The sequence below is a fragment of the Coffea arabica genome, chromosome 10e (genome assembly GCF_036785885.1).
Source record: "Coffea arabica cultivar ET-39 chromosome 10e, Coffea Arabica ET-39 HiFi, whole genome shotgun sequence".
Lineage (NCBI taxonomy): Eukaryota > Viridiplantae > Streptophyta > Magnoliopsida > Gentianales > Rubiaceae > Coffea > Coffea arabica.
In genome coordinates this window covers 5,445,740-5,466,666 of record NC_092328.1, presented here as the reverse complement: position 1 = coordinate 5,466,666, position 20,927 = coordinate 5,445,740, and the positions used below count along the sequence as shown (strand labels likewise).

Below are 20,927 nucleotides of genomic sequence, written 5' to 3'. Positions count from 1 at the left end.
AATGGAGTAGCATATTTGCTTACCATGTTGTAGGAATAACAGCAGTTGGAAGAGACACGAGGGCCCCCCACCTCCCCACTAAATTTTAAAATTTTCTCTAAATCGGCATGAAATTTTAGAATCTTTGTATGAAGTCCTTCTCTTGCCCTCCCTAAAACATTGATCTAATACGATATATTGCCCCCTTTCCTTCACTATTGCCTTGTAAAAACATTCAATGTCTACTACTCCTTTTAAGACTTGCAAAGTATTTGTATTCAACATTCATGAGTCACCCTCTTCATATATTTCTGGCTCCGCCGCTGGGTACATGAAACTTGTTTAGGTATTAATTACACCTTTGGAGTCAAACCCTAACTTTGATCTTAGAGTAGAGCATCCTTTGTAGGTGATGAAAACACAGTGGAGTTATTTGATGTACTTGTAGTCCTTCTGAGAAGACCGCATAATTGCGAGAAAGAGATTATTTTCTTCCTAACTACTCGAGACAAATATAAGTTAAGTTGTAACTGGTAAGAAGTGCTTTTATCATGTACAAAAAATGTTTAAGATCCTTTTTAAATAGTCTTTTCCCTAATTCATTTACAGGAACCGTATCGACCTAACAAGAGGCAACACGTTTAACAGAAACAAGGATTATTCTGTAAGAAAGTGGTGAGATATTGTTTACTAATTACCACATTTATATTCAAAACTAATTGAAGTACTTCGATTTCATTTTCCATGTCTTTCGTTTACTTTCTCTTACTGCACACTTTTCGTAAGCTCTACGAACTGGAATTGACTTGATGAAGTCACGTTATAAGTAACATAGTGTATCTAGAAAAGGGTTGCAAATGAATTAAGATGCTTGCTAACTCTTGAAGTTGACTCAATCAAAAATGATGTTGTCATCTCCAACGCCATCACCAACTTAGATCTCCATAAAAAATTCAGTCGCAGTATAAATGACATAAAACACCAACTTGCAATGAATCTCTAATTTCATCTTCACATGCGGTAGTGGAAGAAACTTGTACTTCTCGAATAAATTCTTTGATTGATCACTCTTGTCAAAAAATTCAAACATATTCACCCGTACTCCATCCAATGCTCCATAATTCAATTCATTCATGTCACTAATAAAATCTTCCAAAACTAGAAAATCATAAGTACGACCATCGAGGTTTTCAACATCACCATGTTTTTCCTTTAATTTTTCAACACTATCAGCTGCATCAACTTTAGTAGTACTACAACCTTCCATTCATTTGTCCACCTCGCAATTGATTTCAACCAAGTCCATCGCTTGATTTTTCTCTTCAAAAAATTCATCAATCTTGACAAAATTAACAATTTCTATGTTGCCATGATTTTCAGGCACATCTTTAAGTTCATCAGTGGCTTCACTTTTTTCCTCAACCACACGTGAGATTTCTTCTTGAATCACAAATTCTTCATCTTCATGTGCACTCACAACTTCTACAATTTTTTCTTTCTTTGACTCATCAAAATATTCATTTTCTTTTTCTTCATCACAAATTTCTTCTTCTCCAGCACGACTATAGGAATTTATCAAAAATTTTCAAGTCTCCTTTGCTGTCTTTACATGTATGAATTTTTTCATTACATGTAACTGGACTTGGGTATCGAGTTAGTAGAATACCTTGTAATTCAACTGTCTATTCCTCTGTAATTGTTTAAGTGCATCATTTGATAATTCTATACTTGCTATAGGTTCCGTGAACCCTTTTTGGATAATATTCAAACTCCAATATCTTTAAAAAAATTCTTCATCATCGACCTCCAAATCTCAAAATTTTTTTTACCATCAAAGATAAAAACATGACAATGTTGTAAATAATGCGGATCCATATTTTAATTATGCAATCTCCACTCAATTAGGACCAATTCTGTGTCCAAATTATCAAAAACAAATCTTTTGATCTTGTGCTCCAATTTTACAAACAAGTCCCAGGATTAAAATCTAGAGTTCTGATACCACTTGTTGGCATGAAAAAAACATGCGCACATACAGTAGAAGCAATTTAACACATATAAAAATATGTAAAAAAGGGAGGAGAACAAATACTCAACAAATCCTCAATAATTTTATTTAACTCAAACTCAATAATAATAATATCAAGTCGTAACCTTTCGCTCAGGACAACTTACAAATCTCAATTATGAGATTTTCTCTCAAGCCTATTTTTCAAGATTCAACTCAACTCTTCAAATAATAACCTACTAGACTAGTAGTATTTATATACTCCAAAATTTCCTAAAACAAATACAATTGTAAATCGAAACTTACTTGGAAACCAATTTGGGATTTTCTAATCTAATATGGAAACTAAACAAAAGACACCAAAAAGAATTAGGAAACTAAATCCTAAAATAGCTTGATTTAATTTCTTACAAGATATAATAAATGGAAGATTATGTTCTTCCAAGTCGAAAAATTTACAAAAAAAAAAAAAAGTAATATCTTCGAGTGCTAAATCTTCATTCTTCTTTTAATCTTAACAACCCCAACATTCTGTGCATGCCTTTAACAAGTAGATCAAAAGAAGACGAGATGGAACAAAAAAGATTAAAAACTATCATTAGGGAACCTTATCATAGGACTGAAAAACCCGACTAAGAAATTCTAGAAGAGAGAAAACTTGTGTAGTATTTAAACCTTCCATTTGCATGGGAGTTACTAAACAACCAGTAAATTTTTGTGTTAATAATTTTGTCGTCCATCGAAGGAAAGGGGCAAGCATACATAATTCTATATGTACATCTCCTTATCCAACTTCCTGTCCCACCTTCCTTATATTACTACACAAATATTCTATTTTAATTGTATTTGTTTCCTTTTGGAACTGCAAGAATTCCTTGGGAAAGGAATTGGAAGTAGTGAAGTTTTAAAAAGTGAAAATTATTGTTGCGACTGTACTAGTACTATGTTCCTTTTTTTCCCCTCTCCCCACTCTAATAGGAGCATATATGTGTTTTAAGTAATTGCAATATATTATCGATTAACGTATTTTGTTGAGAACAAAATTAAATTCTACTACAAAATATCTTCGAACTGTAGTTTACAATAACTTCCAAAATTGGGAGAAATAGAGTGGCTATTTTCATGCAAAAAAATTAATCCAAACCAACATAAAATGAGTATGAAGCTAAAACAGTTAGACTTGCTATTTCAAGTTAAAAACAGAAGCATTCTAGTTATAGAAAAAGAAAGGAAACAGAGAAAGGTCAATCCCACGACACACGTGCGCAGAAGGAAGTTGAATATACACTCGACGATTGAATATTGGGGTCTTAAGTTCATACACCTTCATGTAGCTTTGCCAAGTCAAGTGGTCATTGGCCTAACACGAATACATTATTGTCAATACAGATGCTCTACCTTTCACCATTTAACCTAATACTTTAAATGCAGTGACATTTTCATGCTATAAAACTCGTATGGTTCATTGTTATAAAAGAGGGCAAAAAATTAACTATAGGTTCATTGTTCTCCAGGGGAAGATGAAGAAAACGAAATATATTAATGTTGGTAAGAGGAGTTATTTGTTAAGCGGACATTCTGACCATTTGAAGAACATGGGATTTGCACTTATGATTCTGCCGGACCATGTCAGAATTTGGAACCAATTCTTCGTGTTCCGACTGAAAGATCTGTTGAACTGTATCCAATAATGAGCTGAAGAGAAGTAGAATTTTATAGGTACAAAAAGTCCAAGGAAAAATACCCTGAACCAAAATCTTAAAATTTTATTGATTTGTCAACCCCAGTATGGAACCCGGGATGTTGGTATTTATTGTGTTTCATATATTTGAGCAAAAACCACAACCCTTAAAAAACGTCAATTTTGTTGTCATCAATTGGCATGCGTGAGTGGTTGGCTGGAATGGGTGCCCAGAAATATGAGTAATAATGAGAAACTCCAAACCACTCATTAAATGCAAAATGGGAGAGAAAGAACCTGTGGCTGTATATTACGACCCAACTTTCAAACCTGTGGCTGTATATTACGACCCAACTTTCAAACCTGAGTTCACAGCCCAACTCGCCCGTGGCTAATTAACTGATTTGTCCTCTCAAACCAATATCGTGCTTAATTTTTTTTTTTTTAATTTGATAAGATTACAAGGACTCTAACAGTAGAAGTAAGACAGACAGGTCTCAATTCAAACTATTTCGATTGATTATAGATTTTGATTTTGAAAAATCAGTTTTTCTAATGTTTTTGGTTGCTTTTATATTTTGATTATAGATTTTTTAATGACAAAAAAAGACTAAAATCTATAATCAGCCAAAAAGTAACTTTTGTTGATTTTGATATTCCTCCATAATCAGTTTGGATTAATTTTCTATATACTGACAGTGTATACACTGTTACCTTTAGATGAATGATAATTATGCAAATTTTCAATTTGATATTCAATTTTTGCATATATGTCATCAATCTGATGGTAATACAACTCTCTATGTGTGTTAGTTTGTAATAGTATTGTATTTAATTAATTAAAATTTGAAATCTCTCACCTAGTTAGGGTAACTTTAGTTCCAATTCAACCAGAGCCTTCCGATTCTTATCCATTTTGAAATCTCTCATCTAGTTAAGGCAACTTTGGTTGCAATTCAACCTGGCCAACCAATTCTTAGCCATGTTTTTTTTTTTTTTAAATTCTTATTGTTGTTACAATTGCAAACACCAGATTTTCTATAGACTTTTTAACCTTTTGACATTTGGAAAATCAAAGACTTGATAAAGTCACTGTAGGCCAATCAAATTTCAGTTCTCAAACACCATTTCTAGAATTAATTTACTCCTAAGTGCGTCAAACAATATATAGAATTTGTGATAAGTTACTTTCTTGGGGAAGGACCACAGGGGAATTTATATGTAATGTAGTTATTTTGAGGACATTCAAACATTATATTCCAATATGGACTTTCAAACATAATGTTCCAATATTTTTGGATTGGACAACTACTTTAGGAGTGTGTCAAGACTGGTTATAAGCTGACTTTTATCCCTTTTTTGGGTTTGGGGGGGGGGGGGGGGAGGGGGGTTTGGTATTTTTTCCCATTCAAAATTTAGTTAAATTTGAAAAAAAAAAAAAGTGTTGTAGTGCGTAAAGAGATCATCTGAACCTGATAAATATACTCAGTTCTTAACATAATTTTTGGTTACATTAAACAAAGGCAACTAAGTTTAGGATGAACCAGTTGCTTGTATGATCAAAACCACATCAATTTAGTATAAGATAGCAAATTAAGATTTTGAGTATATTTTTTTTCAAAGACTTAATTATTTTCAGATGATCATTGTCTGTTATATATCTTTTTCTTTTCTTAATTAATTTTGAGATCTAGCAATATAGTGGTGAAAGTTAGATCTTTCCTATGTAACGTTGTTGTTTATTTGGCTTCATCTGCTTGAATTGCCCTGTTCACCAGACAATTAGTTTTAGAACCCCAAAACGTTCGCCATTTATCTCATACATATCCACTTTAACTGCTACGATTTACAAACAAAATATCCAAAATTCTCTTCTATTGTATCCTGCAAGAAGATTGCTTTGTCAAATAGAAGATTCAACTCCAATCACCACTTTGGTCGGGGGCGTGACAATCCACAGTAACTAATCCACCCTTCAGTCCATACAAGGATTGTTAGAAATTCTACATGTCCAGCAGAATAAAGGCAAAGAGCCGTCCACCATAAATTCCCCACTTTCTACTTACTTCCCGCTGGTTGGTACAGACTACAGACTCTCGTCTGTTTGCTAGTCAAGTCTCCTAGATCCCATTTTTTTCCTTAATCTGAATTATGAATTAAAAATGCCCCACTCTGAAAACATTTGAAATTGTCAGTTTTGCAATACGGTCACTCACAAGTTACAGCGAAGAAGAAAGCAACATAACCACACACGATGCATTGATATAGGATTCCAATTGTTAGACCTTAATCCTTTGATTTTTGTTTTCCAATGAGTTGACAAAGGTGGTGCCCAAGACCAATTTGCGCCTGTGGAATTAAACGTCTGTTGAAAATTATTTTTACATGATCTTCGAGTATACCACGCCACAAAAAAAAAAAAAAAAAAAAGAAAAGAAAGAAAGAAAGAATCTTCTCATACTTTTCTCTTTGGGTAAAAAATAACCATCTCAAAAGGATGGGAAGCATTTCAATCTCTATTCATTACATTTCATACGAAGAATATAAGATTCTAACTTGGGGGTGTTTGGTATATGGCTATGAGGTGTGTATGAATGGGAATTAAAATGAGTTATGCCTATGATACCTATTATTTGGTAGATAAGTAAACATGTGAATCATTCAATAAAAATGAAAGTGTTAGCTATTTTTCTTTGCCATTATTCACTTATAATTTGGGATTCAAATTAAGTAACACCATATAGAATGAAGCCCATTACACTTTCAAATGAAACATGCAAGGGAAAATGACTATAACTGAGACACATGATGAGGTTTATGATTGTGATTCTAAAATAAGAACCAAACACCTCCTTAATTCCTGTGGTGAAGGATGTAAGACTTGATCATCAAAATTCTCCAGCACCACTTTCAATGTATTAATTATACATTGACTCTATGACTTGTGGGAATATCGAACAGACCTTTTTGTTTCAGGGTTGAAAGAATGAATGTCTAAATTGATGAGCTCGAATGGCACACGGTCCATACACACCTTTTTCCCGCCCTTATCTATGACCATAAGTTGATAATAACTTTGATGCCAATCATATCACCCTTTTTGTACAACTGAGACGAGATTGAAGATTTGGGATTAAACATTTGAAGATGTCTTTTGCAAAAGAAAAAAATATTGACCAAAATAATGACTTGCAAAAAGTAAAAGAAGCAGGAAAAGGTCTCTCCGGTTGTCTACAATTTCCAAAAGGACAAAAGAAACAAAAAAAAAAAAAAAATTCTTTTGAATTTGTTTCTCTTTGGTAACCTTACTATATCTGTTTGGTATGTTCTTTATGAAAATTCTTCTTACAACACGTTTTTCGTTCACTTTGATAGGTTTTTTGAAACTCTCAAGCTTTGCTTATTAGAAGGCTTGTAAAAAACCTTCAAGCCATAAAACTACCAAAAATCAGTATTGAGGATCAAATTACAACAAAAAGGTGCCATAGGACCGATTTAAGTAAAATAATACTATCAACTTCTCTTAAACTCTCGTTCTTGATAATAGTTTGGAATGCATGCATTTTATAACACATAGAACAGGTACAAATGCTAATTGCTACTTATCTATTAGTGCTTCAAAACAGTCAGATATGCGAATGTACGTATCGCTGTAATGCAGTCATTGATGATAAATATCTTTTTCTCTTGTTTTACAAATGTGCTGAAAAGAAAGAAATGATGATGCATAAGAGCACTTATGATGCAGTAAGACTTCTTTCTTAATGCAGAAAGTTTATTGTTTTACGAGATTTATAAAAAAAAAAAAAGCCATAAGAAAATAACTAAAGAAGAGAGATAAAATAGAAAATAAGAAAACGCAAAACCAAGAAGAATATAAAAATGTGAAGAGCAATGAAAATTATGAATAAGTAGATCAAGTTACCAGTCTACCCCTTATCCGATAAGGCCATACGATACTTTATTGCAAAAAGGTCAAAATACAAAGTCAATTTGGACAATCAGGTGGCCACTTCCGTGGACAAAACTCGTAAGAAGGAACCATTTGACACATAGGACAAGTTGAGGGTCCCTTTGGAAAAAATTTGAGTCTACAAAGGGACCCTCAAATTAGAGCCAACCAGTAAAATTTGTGATTCTTTTGTTATTGCAATAGTGGCTTGCTCTCTGGCATAACATAGACTGCTAAAGAAGCCCACAGTATCTTGCTAGGAAGTAGCTTAGGAAACCGCTTAAAGAAAATGACAACTTCACTGTTCTACTATATATATAGATGATGATCCCACTTTCTCATACCAAAAGCCAATTAATTAAACGACTCAATACATTCCAAGTCTTTGCCTTTCTACCACACCATGTTCAACTCCACTTCCCTCCCACCACCAGAGCAAGGCATTGGCGCTCATCATGGCAATGTTGTTCCAAGCTCTTATGCTTCTTCTGATTACTTGCTTGAAAAGTACTCCAATGATCATCTAGGGAGTCATGAACTTCTTCATTATCTTGACTTACCAGATCATGAAGAGCCTTTAATCAACAATGTTCATACTGATTCCAATTCAACCCTCACAGCATGTGTTTATCCAACTCCATTCACTCGAGAAATGACGAATATTACTGGAAGCTCGGCCAACTACATCGATGGCATGCCAATCAATTGCAACATGCATGAGTGAGTCAACAAGTTATGTATAATTTCTTTTAAATCCACAAAATAAGAAGGAAAAATGATTCATGTTGTAGCTTCCAAGACATCTATTGGTAGTTTATGTTTTTTTTTTTTCAGTTTAATTATGATTTAATTGGTTCTTTTGATATTTGTATAGATCAAGATGCATGAGGGCAACGAAGATGGCTAAGGTGGACCAAGGAAATATTATTGCTATTCGAACGAAGACTCAGCTTGAGATCTTGGATGATGGATTTAAGTGGAGGAAGTATGGGAAGAAAACGGTGAAGAGTAATCCTAATCCTAGGTAAACAATAGTATTTACCAAAGCTCATGAAAATCTGCATGCATGTTCCAACCATACAAGATCATCGAGGCTACTAATCAGGAATAATAATCACACATGTTAAGCTTATCAACCTGATTACATATTATGGCCGACCCCTTCTATCCTCCTCCTGTTTTGTTTTCATTTCTTTTTTTGTTGTTTTATGTGTATAATTGTTTTTATTTTTATTTTTATTTTGGGTAAGGGACTTAGTGGCTGGGGGGGATCGGATGAGGGAGGAGGGGTGGTGTTTGAATGCATAGCTACATCCATCTTTGGATTGAGTAAGGACGTTCTTACAACTTCACTCTCCTCTTGAAGTTAGTTTAGAATTCGATGAATTTTCTTAGTACTGTTTTCAGAATTTTCTAGTCAATTAAGCATGTGGAGCTCCTTAGCTGCTTTACTTTCCTGGAAAGCTACATGTCTAGTCTCCCAAGTATACATGTGGACAGCACAACAACAAATAATGAAAAGACTTGCTTTTTATGGTAATCACAAAACCAGAGTGATTGTCATCAAAGCGTTTCACTGATCAACGTACACATATGATATAATTGATTTCTTGATGAAGAAGATTTTTGGCCTGAATTAGAATTTCAACCACCTTGCATGCATGCATGCACATCAAGAATGGTTTATACACTTTTTAAGATTGTCATTCATGCATTTCTCCATCAGTCACACACACACACTCAAAAGAAAGTAATTCCCCAATAGATCTAACATTCTTGGGATCAAATAACTCATCAGTACTGGATATGATGCATGTGGTAAATTAATTATTTGGTCTTTTGATCTACAAATTATCTAACAGCGGATTAATAAATGGTTACACAGGAATTACTACAAGTGCTCCACTGAAGGGTGCAAAGTAAAGAAAAGAGTAGAAAGAGATGGCGAAGATCCAAGCTATTTGATTACAACCTATGAAGGCAGGCATAACCATGAAAGCCCCTGTTTTATCTACTGTGATGAATTGCCTTTGGCCATTTCCTATGGCTGGACCTTGCGACCATCGCAATATTCATGATCAACAAGACTAGTCCTTTCCTCTACTACTACCTACCAAATTATTTGCACAAGTATCCAGCTGCAAATATAGTAGTTTAAATTAATAATAAAGGCAAAAAGGATAACCACTAAGATGATTAGAAATCTGAAACATAAGCCCCACAGATTTCTCTTGTAGAAAACTACACAGCCTGCCGGCTACTTAGCCATCACTTGGGGGCCGAGGCAAACCTTCCTCGAAATTACTCTTTCATTGAGTATGGTCCAGTGCAATTTTTCTTTTTCTTTTTTGATATTTTCATCGTTCTAGTAAATCAAGTTCCAGTTTCATTAATAAGATCTTTTAAGGTTGTCTTCAAATAATCTCAACAAGAAATTATCTTACTTAATATGGGACTTGATCAAACCTTTCTGTAACTTTTTGGAATGCAAGAAAAACAAGTTGGTTAAGTTAGAATAAGAGATCTTTTGGAAGAGTAATATAAACTACAATAGCAGTAGTAAGGCATTAATTCAATGGTTAAGGGAGAGTTTTTAGAGTTTTTTTCAATGTCAAGTTCAGGATTCCAATCCTGTATCTGACAAATTGAGGATGAAAAAGAAAATAACTACGATGCAACAGTAGATAAGATGAAAGAATGAACTCACTTCTCTTTTTTTTTTTTTTTTTTTTTTCACTACTTCCTCTGTCTTATAAATTCCACGGCCCTAATTTGTCGTATAAAGATCTCCACTCATGTTATTTAGCAATACTACAAATACACAAGCTTTTTTTTTATTTTTTTTTCTTTATACCAAATATGAGAAACTTGAAGGATCCAATAGCATTCAATTAGTTTCTACCTCATCAAACTTAAACCACTTTTTGAGAATAAAATCGTTGACAAAGCACAGCGTTATGAAATGATCCTTTTCTTTCGCATAAGAAAAAAGCTCTTCTACCTCCATCCCTAACCGTCATAACCACATGAAAGAAATTGCAATTAAGCAAAGAAACTTTCTAAGATGTTTTTCAATATTTGCTTGAAAAGTTAAATAATATGGCACTGTATGTGTTGGTTGGAGGTACCAAAATAGTCAAATTCAAATACCTTTAGTGACAGTAATCAGAATCTGTACATTGCTGGAAGTAAAATCTTGAATGATTACAATGATAGTAATACATAATCTCATTCTGTCACGTTAATTTCTTCAAACTTTAATGGCTACTTATGACGGGTCTTATTGACCCTACTGCAATTTCGCCAAAACTACGCTCTGGCTTTTTCATGCTTACTATTCTTCATTCGATCCTCTCATTCGATTTCACTCTATTGGTTAAACCAATAGTTATCCGGTTGAACCAGTGATTTGTACCCAAGACCTTCTCCTAGTTTGACTTAACATTATCTTTTTTTTTTTTTTTTTTTTGCACAGATAAGGACATGCACCAACTAAATTATCTTCCTGTTGAGAGGGAGAGAGTTGGGTTAGATATTAAGGTGAAAAGAATTATAAATATAAGGTTTCGGATTTAACATTCGTTACTTACTAAAAAAAGAAAAAAAAAACTCCAGCTAAAATTATCTGTGTACATATTCCACATTCAAGTCCTCCAAATCCATCAAAATCCCTATTGGGGAAGATATAATTGGCCCACTAATATTTTTTTCTGCTCTAGTCCTGCTGAGACTTTTCCAAGTTCAACTAACCAAAAAAAATAGAAGTAAGAAAAAGTTGCAGTTACTCCACCGTATTCTGGCCTCTTAGAGAGTTGACATTCCAACCACCTCACTCCTCTTCGACGAAGGTAGGAATTGCTGCGGCGGCGCTTTGTGGCTGCAATCAGCAAACTACAAGTAATCATAGAGAGTATGACAATCAAATAAACAATATATATATATATATATATATATATATATATATATATATATATATATATATATATATGTCACAATCGCGAGGCGCACTAATTATTGCTGAAGGAAAAAAAAGAGTAAAAATTATGCGAGATTTCAATCGAGAGAATTGCAGGCTATGAATTATTAATCTTATGAACCTACCCAGAAAAAGTAATAAACAAAAAAGTATTTATCTTATGAACATATTTATATTACTACAAATTAGACTTACTTACAGCCATTAAACAGTTATCAGTCTATGTTACTAGGTACGCGTACTGTGTTATATGGAGCGCATATGCATTTCATTAAGGGTCTGTTTGGTTGGAAGGAAAATATTTTCCTTTCCGTGGAAGTAATTTTCTATGAAAATCATTTTCCTTTCATCATTTTCAGGTGTTTGGTTAGCTTATTGAAAATATTTTCTTATTTCATTTTTCTAGTGTTTGTTTAACTTCTGAAATATTTTCACTTTTATCTCTATCTTTACTTTCTACACATTATAACTACATACTTCTTCCCATGCAAAATAAGAAAATTTATCTCATTGTTTAACTTTAAAAAATCTTGGAGAAATGTATATATGAATAAAAAATATCTCCTTAAGCAATAAACAAATTGCTGGCCATTTAGTGTCAAATATCAATCACATGCAATGCTTATTGTGACATATATCTTGCACTCTCACTACTGAAAGTTTCTCTAGAAAAGAATGCCCCTATTATACATAATTAATTACTAGTATAGGATGAGTAGGATGATGTTTTTTTTTTATTTTGAATATATTAGGGGAGGGTTGGGTGGTACGAGGGAGGGAGTGTAAGGAAGAGGTCTTGGGTTCGAGTCCTCCTGTTTACACTAAAAAAAAAAAAGAACATACTATAAGATGTTTTCAGTAAGTTTAGAACATACTACAGGCGGGATGCATGCATTTCGGAAAATAACTTCAATAAGTTTGGAAGGGAAGTTATTTTCCATAAGATGAGTGAAAATATTTTACATAAGAAAATATTTTCAGTAACTTTTGTGCAACCAAACACGGAAAATTAGGAAAATATTTTCACCCGAAACAAACGGACCCTAAGGGAAATGTTATTTACTCTCTATTTTTTGTTTTTTTCGCTTTCATAATTTGTTTTATCATGCAGTCTAATAAATAAAAACTATCTGATTAAAATGATGGTAAAAGTGTGAATTAAAAAAAAAAAGGAGTGCAACTAATATTTCCCTTTGATTAATAGTAGAAATTTAGTCTAATCTTTTACGTTTTCAATCTTTGATTTGCATTCTAAACTCTTGCGTTTTAAGCATGAAGTTTTAGCAAGACCATTAATGGTGTTCTTTTTCTTCTTCTTCTTTTTTTTTTTTTTTGGTCTGGGGTTGGGGATGTATAGGTTCTACATTTAGGAAGGTGCATATGGGTGATTTTAGACGAACTTGTTTCAACCGGAACCAGGCGGATTGACATGTACTTATTTCATTAACTTTGTGACACAGAAACGAATCATACTTAGTGTAGCAAAAATAATCACAAAACTAATAAAACTCAAACCCACACAATATGTGTTTAGGAATATAAGCTTTGTAATTAAATACATCTTCTGTTCCACTTTTCATTATATTGTACTTTTTTTCTTTACAAATTTAATCCTTTTTGGTTTCCTTAAGCATCAATAACTAAAAATAGGATACAATTAAAGACATTAGAGTAATAAAAAATCAAAGAAAAATGAAAATTTTTATGAATTTTCTGTTGGATTTTTTTTTGTATTATATAGTGTTGTTTTACTATGCTTTTTTTTTTTTTTACCTTGATATTAGTCATTGGAACTTGAGGAAACAAAAAAAAATTAAAATAGAATATTTGTGTAGTAATATAAGGAAAGATGGGACAGGAAATTGGATAAGAAGATGTATATATTGAATTATGTATGCTTGCCCCTTTCCTTCCATGGACGACAAAATTACTAACACAAAAATTTACTGGTTATTTAGTAACTCCCATGCAAATGGGAGGTTTACATACTGATTCAACTGATTAGGAAAACGAGACTCAACCTCAATCAAAGCTGAGCTTGTGGACCTTCTCAAACTTCGTTCCCTGCATATTAACCGGCAACGTCTAGTAACAAAAATATGCATCTAGGAAACAAGGAAAAGACAACATATATTTTGGGGGTGTTTTTAAAAAATTTTCCTGTAGCGGAATTTTTAGAGTATATTTTTAAAAAATATTTTGGGATATTTAAGAGTAGAAGAGTTTCTAGAATATATTTTGAGATATTTTTTAAAATTTTTAAAAAATTTAAACTAATTTTTAGATTATCTTTTAGAGTACTTTTTAAAAATTTTTATTGTATTTGAAAACTAGTTTTTGAAAAACACTCCCATCCAAACAAAAATAGTGTTTACACTTCAGAAAAGGGTTGTAGAATTGTACACCATTCGAGCAGAGGCCCTTTGTTGTTTAATTCTAATTAATCAGTTGCCTTTTTCTCCCTTTCAGATGGATGGACGTTGGAAAACATCACAATCTTCTTATGCTACTATATATATGAAGTAGTATAGTAGCATAAAAAACCACCAATGCTCATATGAGTGGCTTATACTAATCAATCAATTTGCCAAAAAGAACAAATTCTGGGTTAATAAAATGTCAATCAATCTAAGATGTAGTTCAAGTGTTAATATTTTTAAAATATAAAATTAAATAAAAAAACTTATAAATATCTGATGAAATATTAATTGTTATAATAAATTTAATATGATTCAGACGTCTTATCAAGTGTCCATTAATCAACCTCTAGAAAACCCACAGCCATCATCTGTGAATATGGTCATAGTGCGTTACACATCTAATGTTTCTTTCTTAGCTTTTTTGCTTTATAATAAGTCAAGTCGCAACTCGACGGCCATGCATGGTCCTTCCTGTATGATCAGATGAAAAATTGTCTTCCAGAAACTTGAAGAGATTTGGGCTCGAAAGTGACGAATCGAGCCAGGGTGTGCGTGCGGGAACGGATATTTTTGTGTCATTCTCTACTTCATTTTTAATTATGTTACTATTTCTCTTTTGCAAACATTATATTTTAATTTTTTTTAAAGTTTCAATAACTATTAATAAAGTAATACGTGAAATTCAACAAAAAAAAATTAGAAAATTAAAATTCATAGAAAAAAGAAATTTTTGTGAATTTTCTACTATAATTTTTATTTCTCTATTATATATCATTTTTTAAATTGTAATATTTTATTTTTTTACTTTATTAGGAGTTTTTTAAGCTTAAGTAAATAAAAAAGAATTAAAATATAGTGTGTTTATGAAGGAAAAATGACGGCATAATAATTAAAAAGTAAGACTCGATGAGACAGACAGAAGATCTGTTATGCAACGCAGGCATTTAATTTGCCAAAAAACCTAAGTCAAAGTCATTATAGTATAAATTTGATAATTGAGAAAATTCAGGATTGGTTCTTATCGTTCTCGTGTGCACCCACCCCCGATTTGGGGCAGTACAGTTAAGCTTTCGTTGACTGTTGACTAAGAAGTAAGAACCCCTTCTTTTACTTTTCCTTTTTCTCTCTATATTTTGTTTTCGAAAACTGCCAGTTTTGTTGTAGCTATGCATTGCTGGCAGCAGGCAACCTAAACTAAGAGTGACATCCACCAAATCTCGACGCCTTTTTGTTTTCTTCATGTAATTTGTAATTGGATTGTGCACGTCAATTATTTGAACATTGACAGTGGAAAAAAAAAAAATCAAACTAGTTGTATATAAGAGTGTAGCAGGGGGAAGATTCTCTGTTTTTGCCGAGGAAATCTAAGCAACAGAACCATAGAATTGTTAGCACCAGCCGAGAGATGAACATGTTCAATACTCGCAAATAAATTCTGCCCTGAATCGTGAAAGCTTCAATTCATCCGCACGTTTTTCCAGAAAACTGCGGTTCCCTTCCTCATGCGGGTGAACACAATAGCCACAGAGGCAAGGATCCAGACCACCAGAAAGTTCACCGTCCTTGCCCATTCTAGCGGGGCGTCCTTGATAGCAAATACTATCAAAATGGTTGTCAATGCAACCCCAGAGAAAGTCTTGGTAACTGGTTAATCTGATTTGACCAAAGATTCCCGAAATAATAAAGCATGAATCATGTCAGTTAATCATTAGATTTGTTTCATGCCTGTTGCTTGCAGCAATATATCAGATTTTGAAGATGAATAGCACTCCAAACGCAAGCAATTGCAAATGCATGGATCCATGTTTTGAAACTCAAGACCAAGTAGCGACTTAGTCGAGTTAAGGATCAATGGATTCCACCAGTTAGATTGAGTGTCAAAGTGGATATTGATAACATCATAAATACATCGTAATTACGTATTAATGATATGTAATTACAATAATATATACAAGTTATTCTTAAATTGATGGTTTATAACTTCACTTACATGTTTGATAAGTCTAGATTTAGTCCACCAAAAGGACTCAACTCTCGCATAAAAATTATAACTCCAAAACGGTGGTTGACATATAGACGGTTATACACATAGGTACCAATCACGATGAGGATGGATTGAGGATAAAATCAATATGATGTCATTAGTAAAACTTCTTTTAAAACTAAATTGCTATGTAAAATAACTAAAAGCATGTTAATACCAATAACGGTATATTCATACATGTTTGATGTTTCAAAACTATTTAATAAGAAAATAAAAAGAAATTAGAACAATCAGGTAGCAATTTATATAATTCAATGCATATTTACAAGTTTAATGTTAAATTCATGGACTTATTCGAAAAATAATACCAAACTTTAGAACAACATTTATAGACTATGAAACATTTCTAGGTAGATTAATATTTTTTTTAACACCCTAGGAGTCAGAACACAATATTAAAAAAGTTTCGAACCCCACATTAATATTCCCCGAATTTCACTTGCCATCTCAATTTATCACAGGGCCCCATTGATTTCTCCCTAATCTCTTCCACAAAGAAAGAGGTTGTTGCCCACTCACCTTCTTAAATCATACAGTATAAAATAAGTGAAGAAACAAAATTTGCCAGAAAACGTGTAAAAAGGTGAGAGAGACAACATTGTATTTTATTTGTTGGTGGTATAAGTCAATTTGTAATAGCATTAGTTGATATATATATATATATATATATATATATATTTTTTTTTTTTTTTTTTTTTTGGGTAAGATCTGCAATTTTTCAGGTTTGGTTTGTTAGTGGCTATAATTGAGGTCTCAAGGTTTAGAGATCCTAAATTTAAAAAAAATTACAAAAAAAAAAAGAGATTTAAACTTGATAATTAGCCTTGTAATTTTTTATATACTGAGTCGGATTATTGACTACGTACATGCATAGATCCTTTTGGAACTGCAAGAATTCCTTGGGAAAGGAATTGGAATTAGTGAAGTTTTAAAAAGTGAAAATTATTGTTTATGAAAACAAAAAAGAAGAAAAAGAATCAACTCCTAATTTTCTGTTGGATTTTTTGAACTTTGACTTCCTTTTTTTGTCAAAATTTTAACTTTGACTTCTCGAAAATCAAACACTTGACAAAGTTGCACCGACCAAATATAAGTGGACAAACATGGATTTCTAGAATTGAATTTACTTCAAAGTGCATGTGAGATAATTATTCTAATTTACTTCAAAGATAGAGTGGAATAATTACTGTAACACTTTTTGTGATGTGATGAATGTGAGATAAAATAGTGATTAAAAATATAAAAATGTAAATTAAAAAATATATTTATGATGCAAACGAAAAAAATTTTTGAAAAAATTTGCCATCCAAACATAGCAATATTATTATAGAGTTTGTGATTAGGTAATTCAAATCCTCAGCCGTACTTTCTTGCGGAAGGGTCCACAGCGGACCATTTCTCAATATCTGTGTCATCCTCACGCAGGGCCATGCAAAGCAAAAATTTCCTGTTATCAATCCAATTTTATTATTTTTATTTTGCGGAAATTCAAATATTGTACTACTGTGTATTTCCAATATGGAATATCAAACCTAATGTTCCAATATGTTTGGATTGGACAACCCTTTTGGAGTGTGTCGAGGCTCGTTATTTTAAGCACAAAGATGACTCTGCAAATCTAACAGTTCCAACAAAAAAAATTCTTTCCCTTTTTTTGTTGGTGGGGGGAACTAATGAAGAACACAGATACAAATAGTGGAATCATAAAATTGGTTTTGGTTTGAGTTTGGTACTTTTATCCCATTGGAAATTTATTTAAATTGGAAAACAGAAAGTGGTCTATTTATTGTAGTGCATAAACAGACTGTCTTAACCTGATAAATATACTCAGTTTTTAACGTAATTTTAGATTAGACAACATAAAGGCCATTAAGTTAGGATGAACCACTTGCCTATATGTTCAAAACCACATCAATTTAGTATAAATAAGATAGCAAATTAAGATTTTGGGTATTCTTTTTTTTTTTTTTTTTTTAAAGGACTGTTATCTTTTCAAATGATCATCGTCCGTCATCTTTTTCTTTCTTCTCCTTCTTCTTCTTTGCTTAATTAATTTTGAGAACTAGCAATAATGGTGAAAGTTAGATGTTTGCTATGCAACGTTGCTTATTTGATTATCTCTGTTCGCCAGAAAATTAGCTTTAAAACCCTAAAGACGTTCACCTTTTATCTCACACATATCTACCACTTTGACCGGTGCAATTTAGAAACAGAAAATCTAAGACTTTAATTCTCTTCTAGAGATATTATGAAATAGGAGATTCAACTCCAATTACCACCTTAATTGGTCGGCGTGCCTAAATAATTCAATGCAATAACTACTAACGCATCCCTTCAGTCCATTCAAATAAGGGTAGAAACCGACATGTATCTAGCAGAATAAAGGCATCCGTCCATCAAAAATTCTCCACTTTCTACATACTTCCTGCCGCCTGGCAGACTACGGACCGGTCATTTGTTTGCCAGTCAATCTCCTAGGCCTAAAGATTGTCGCATTGATTCGGATAGCAGGTGAAATTGTGTTTTTATAGTTATAATCACTCACAAGTCATAGCAGCCAAGAAGAAGGCAACATGACCACGTATGATGCATTAATTTAGGATTCCGATTGTTAGACTTTAATCCCTTGATTTTCTGTTTTCTAATGCGTTGATGAAAGTGGTGACTAAGACTGATTTGTGCCTGTGGAAAAATTAATCATTTGGTCAATACTACCATTATTTTGACATGATCTTCGAGAATGCCACGTCAAAAAAAATAATGAAATAATCTTCTCACATAACATCTCAAGATGATGGGAAGCATTTCAACCTCTATTAATTACATTTCATACCGGGAATATAATGCAATTAAGGGTGTTTGGCATATGTGCATGAATGGGTATCAAATTAATTAATGATACCCATAACAATTATTTGATAGATCATTATGCATGTGAATCATTCAATAGGAATGGAAGTGTTAAATATTTCCGTTTGTCGTTGTTCATGGGTTTCAAATTGATTAACATCTTAGTAGAATAAAAAAACTCATTACAATTCCAAACCAAATATGCAAGGAGAATAACCAAAATCGATCCGTGCACATAATGAGGTTTATGGTTCTGCTTCCTGAGTAAGAACCAAACGCCTCCTTAATTAATTTTGTCTCCAGCAAAAACACAATGGTGAAGGATGTAAGACTTGACCATCAACATTCTCTAGCACCACTTTCAAACGCGTTTAATTATACATTGACCCTATAATTTGTGGGAATATTGAATAGACTTCTTTAATTTGTTAAATAAAGTTAAACGAATGTACATTTCAATTGATGAGCTCGAATAGCACAGGGCGCGCCTACACTCCTATTTTTTTTTTTCCTCACATACGACTATAAGTTGATAATAACTTGAAGCCAATCACACCACCCCTCTATGCACAACTGAGACTATAGCTTGAAAATTTAGAATTAAAGATTTGAATATTTCTTTTGCCTATTATTGTTTTCCTGTTTACAATAAGTGTTGACCAAAATATTGACCTGCAAAAAGTAAAGGGAGGCCTCCCCTGTTGTCTAAAATTTCTTAGAAGACAAAAGGGAAAAAAAAAAAAAAAAGGCTATTCAATTTGTTCCTTTGTTAATTATATATTATAGGATCCCTTTGGTAACTTTAATATCTCTGTTCGGTTTCTTCTTTAAGAAAATTCTTCTTATAACACGTTCTTCGTTCATTTTTATAGGTTTTTTGAAATTCTCAAGCTTTATATGTTAGAAGGCTTGTGGAAAACCTTCAAGTCTTCCAAAGCTATAAAACTACCTAAAATCAGTAGTGAGAATCAAATTACAACAAAAGAGTTCCATAAGACCGCATTAAATAAAACAATACTATATATCAACTTCTCTTAAACTCTCGTTCTTGATAATAGTTTGAAATGCATGCATATGTAACACAAAATAGGTACAAATGCTAAAAATCTAGGGAAAATGACATTTTACCTTCCCTATGATTTGATGTTTTATTACATAACCTCCCTATGATTTAAACTGCTATACATAAACCCTTCCTGAACTAGAGTAAAGTTTTATTGTTAGTTTTTTCGTTACAACTAATGATCAACATTAAACAGTCAAGTCAAACTAATAAATTGACAAATTAACCTCACCAAAATAGAATGAAATTCATTACACTTCTAAACCAAATATGTAAAGAAAAATGACCAAAACCCATACACATGATGAGGTTTATGATTCTGATTTTCGAATAAAAGCCAACCACCTGTTTAATTCCTATGGTGATTGGTGAATGATGCAAGACTTGGTCATCAACATTCTCTAGCACCAATTTCAAACATATTATGCATTGAACCTATAACTTGTGATAATATTGAATTAGACTTTTTTCAGATAAAGGAATGGACGTTTCAATTGATAAGCTCAAATAGGACACGTTCCATACACTAGATTTTATTTTTTATTCCTTACATAACCGTAGAGCTGGCAATTTGTCCCAAGTCCCAATGGGCTACCCATGCCCAAAGGAACTTTGGGCGGGATGGGTATTATAATTTGGTATTGGGTTTAAGTTGGGACACATCCCAACTATACCCATTAATGAATGGGAAAGGATGGGAAATACTTGGGTACCCATTGGGCTCAAATGGCAAGGGCTCCGTTTGGATTAGCTGTTTTTGGTAGGTGTTTTTGAAATATTTTATTGTAGCCGTGTATATGAAAAATTTTTACTATAAAATTTTTTTGAAATATTTGATATACTAATATGGATGGGATGTTTCTTGAGTTATTGTATATTACTGTAACATTGTATTTGAAAAACTTATTTTTTGAAAAAATAGTCAATCCAAACGGAGTCTTAGATTCAAAAATT

The 20,927-nt window shown here is 32.6% G+C and overlaps 1 protein-coding gene across 1 annotated transcript; it reads left to right on the top strand.

Moving 5' to 3' along the window:
* The first annotated feature begins 8,023 nt into the window (after positions 1 to 8,023).
* On the top strand, positions 8,024 to 9,980 carry LOC113711029 (uncharacterized). Its single transcript, XM_027234165.2, has 3 exons — positions 8,024 to 8,340; positions 8,495 to 8,644; positions 9,506 to 9,980. The coding sequence occupies exons 1-3, from the start codon at positions 8,024 to 8,026 to the stop codon at positions 9,696 to 9,698; spliced, it is 660 nt and encodes a 219-aa protein (XP_027089966.1). The 3' UTR covers positions 9,699 to 9,980.
* Positions 9,981 to 20,927: the final 10,947 nt, after the last annotated feature.

What these genes read in the sequence shown, in the direction of transcription:
- LOC113711029 (XM_027234165.2), top strand. Translation starts at nt 8,024, where the DNA reads ATGTTCAACTCCACTTCCCTCCCACCACCAGAGCAAGGCATTGGCGCT. An exon ending in ATCAATTGCAACATGCATGA is followed by an intron (nt 8,341 to 8,494) that starts GTGAGTCAACAA and finishes ATATTTGTATAG; the next exon opens with ATCAAGATGCATGAGGGCAA. An exon ending in AAGAGTAATCCTAATCCTAG is followed by an intron (nt 8,645 to 9,505) that starts GTAAACAATAGT and finishes ATGGTTACACAG; the next exon opens with GAATTACTACAAGTGCTCCA.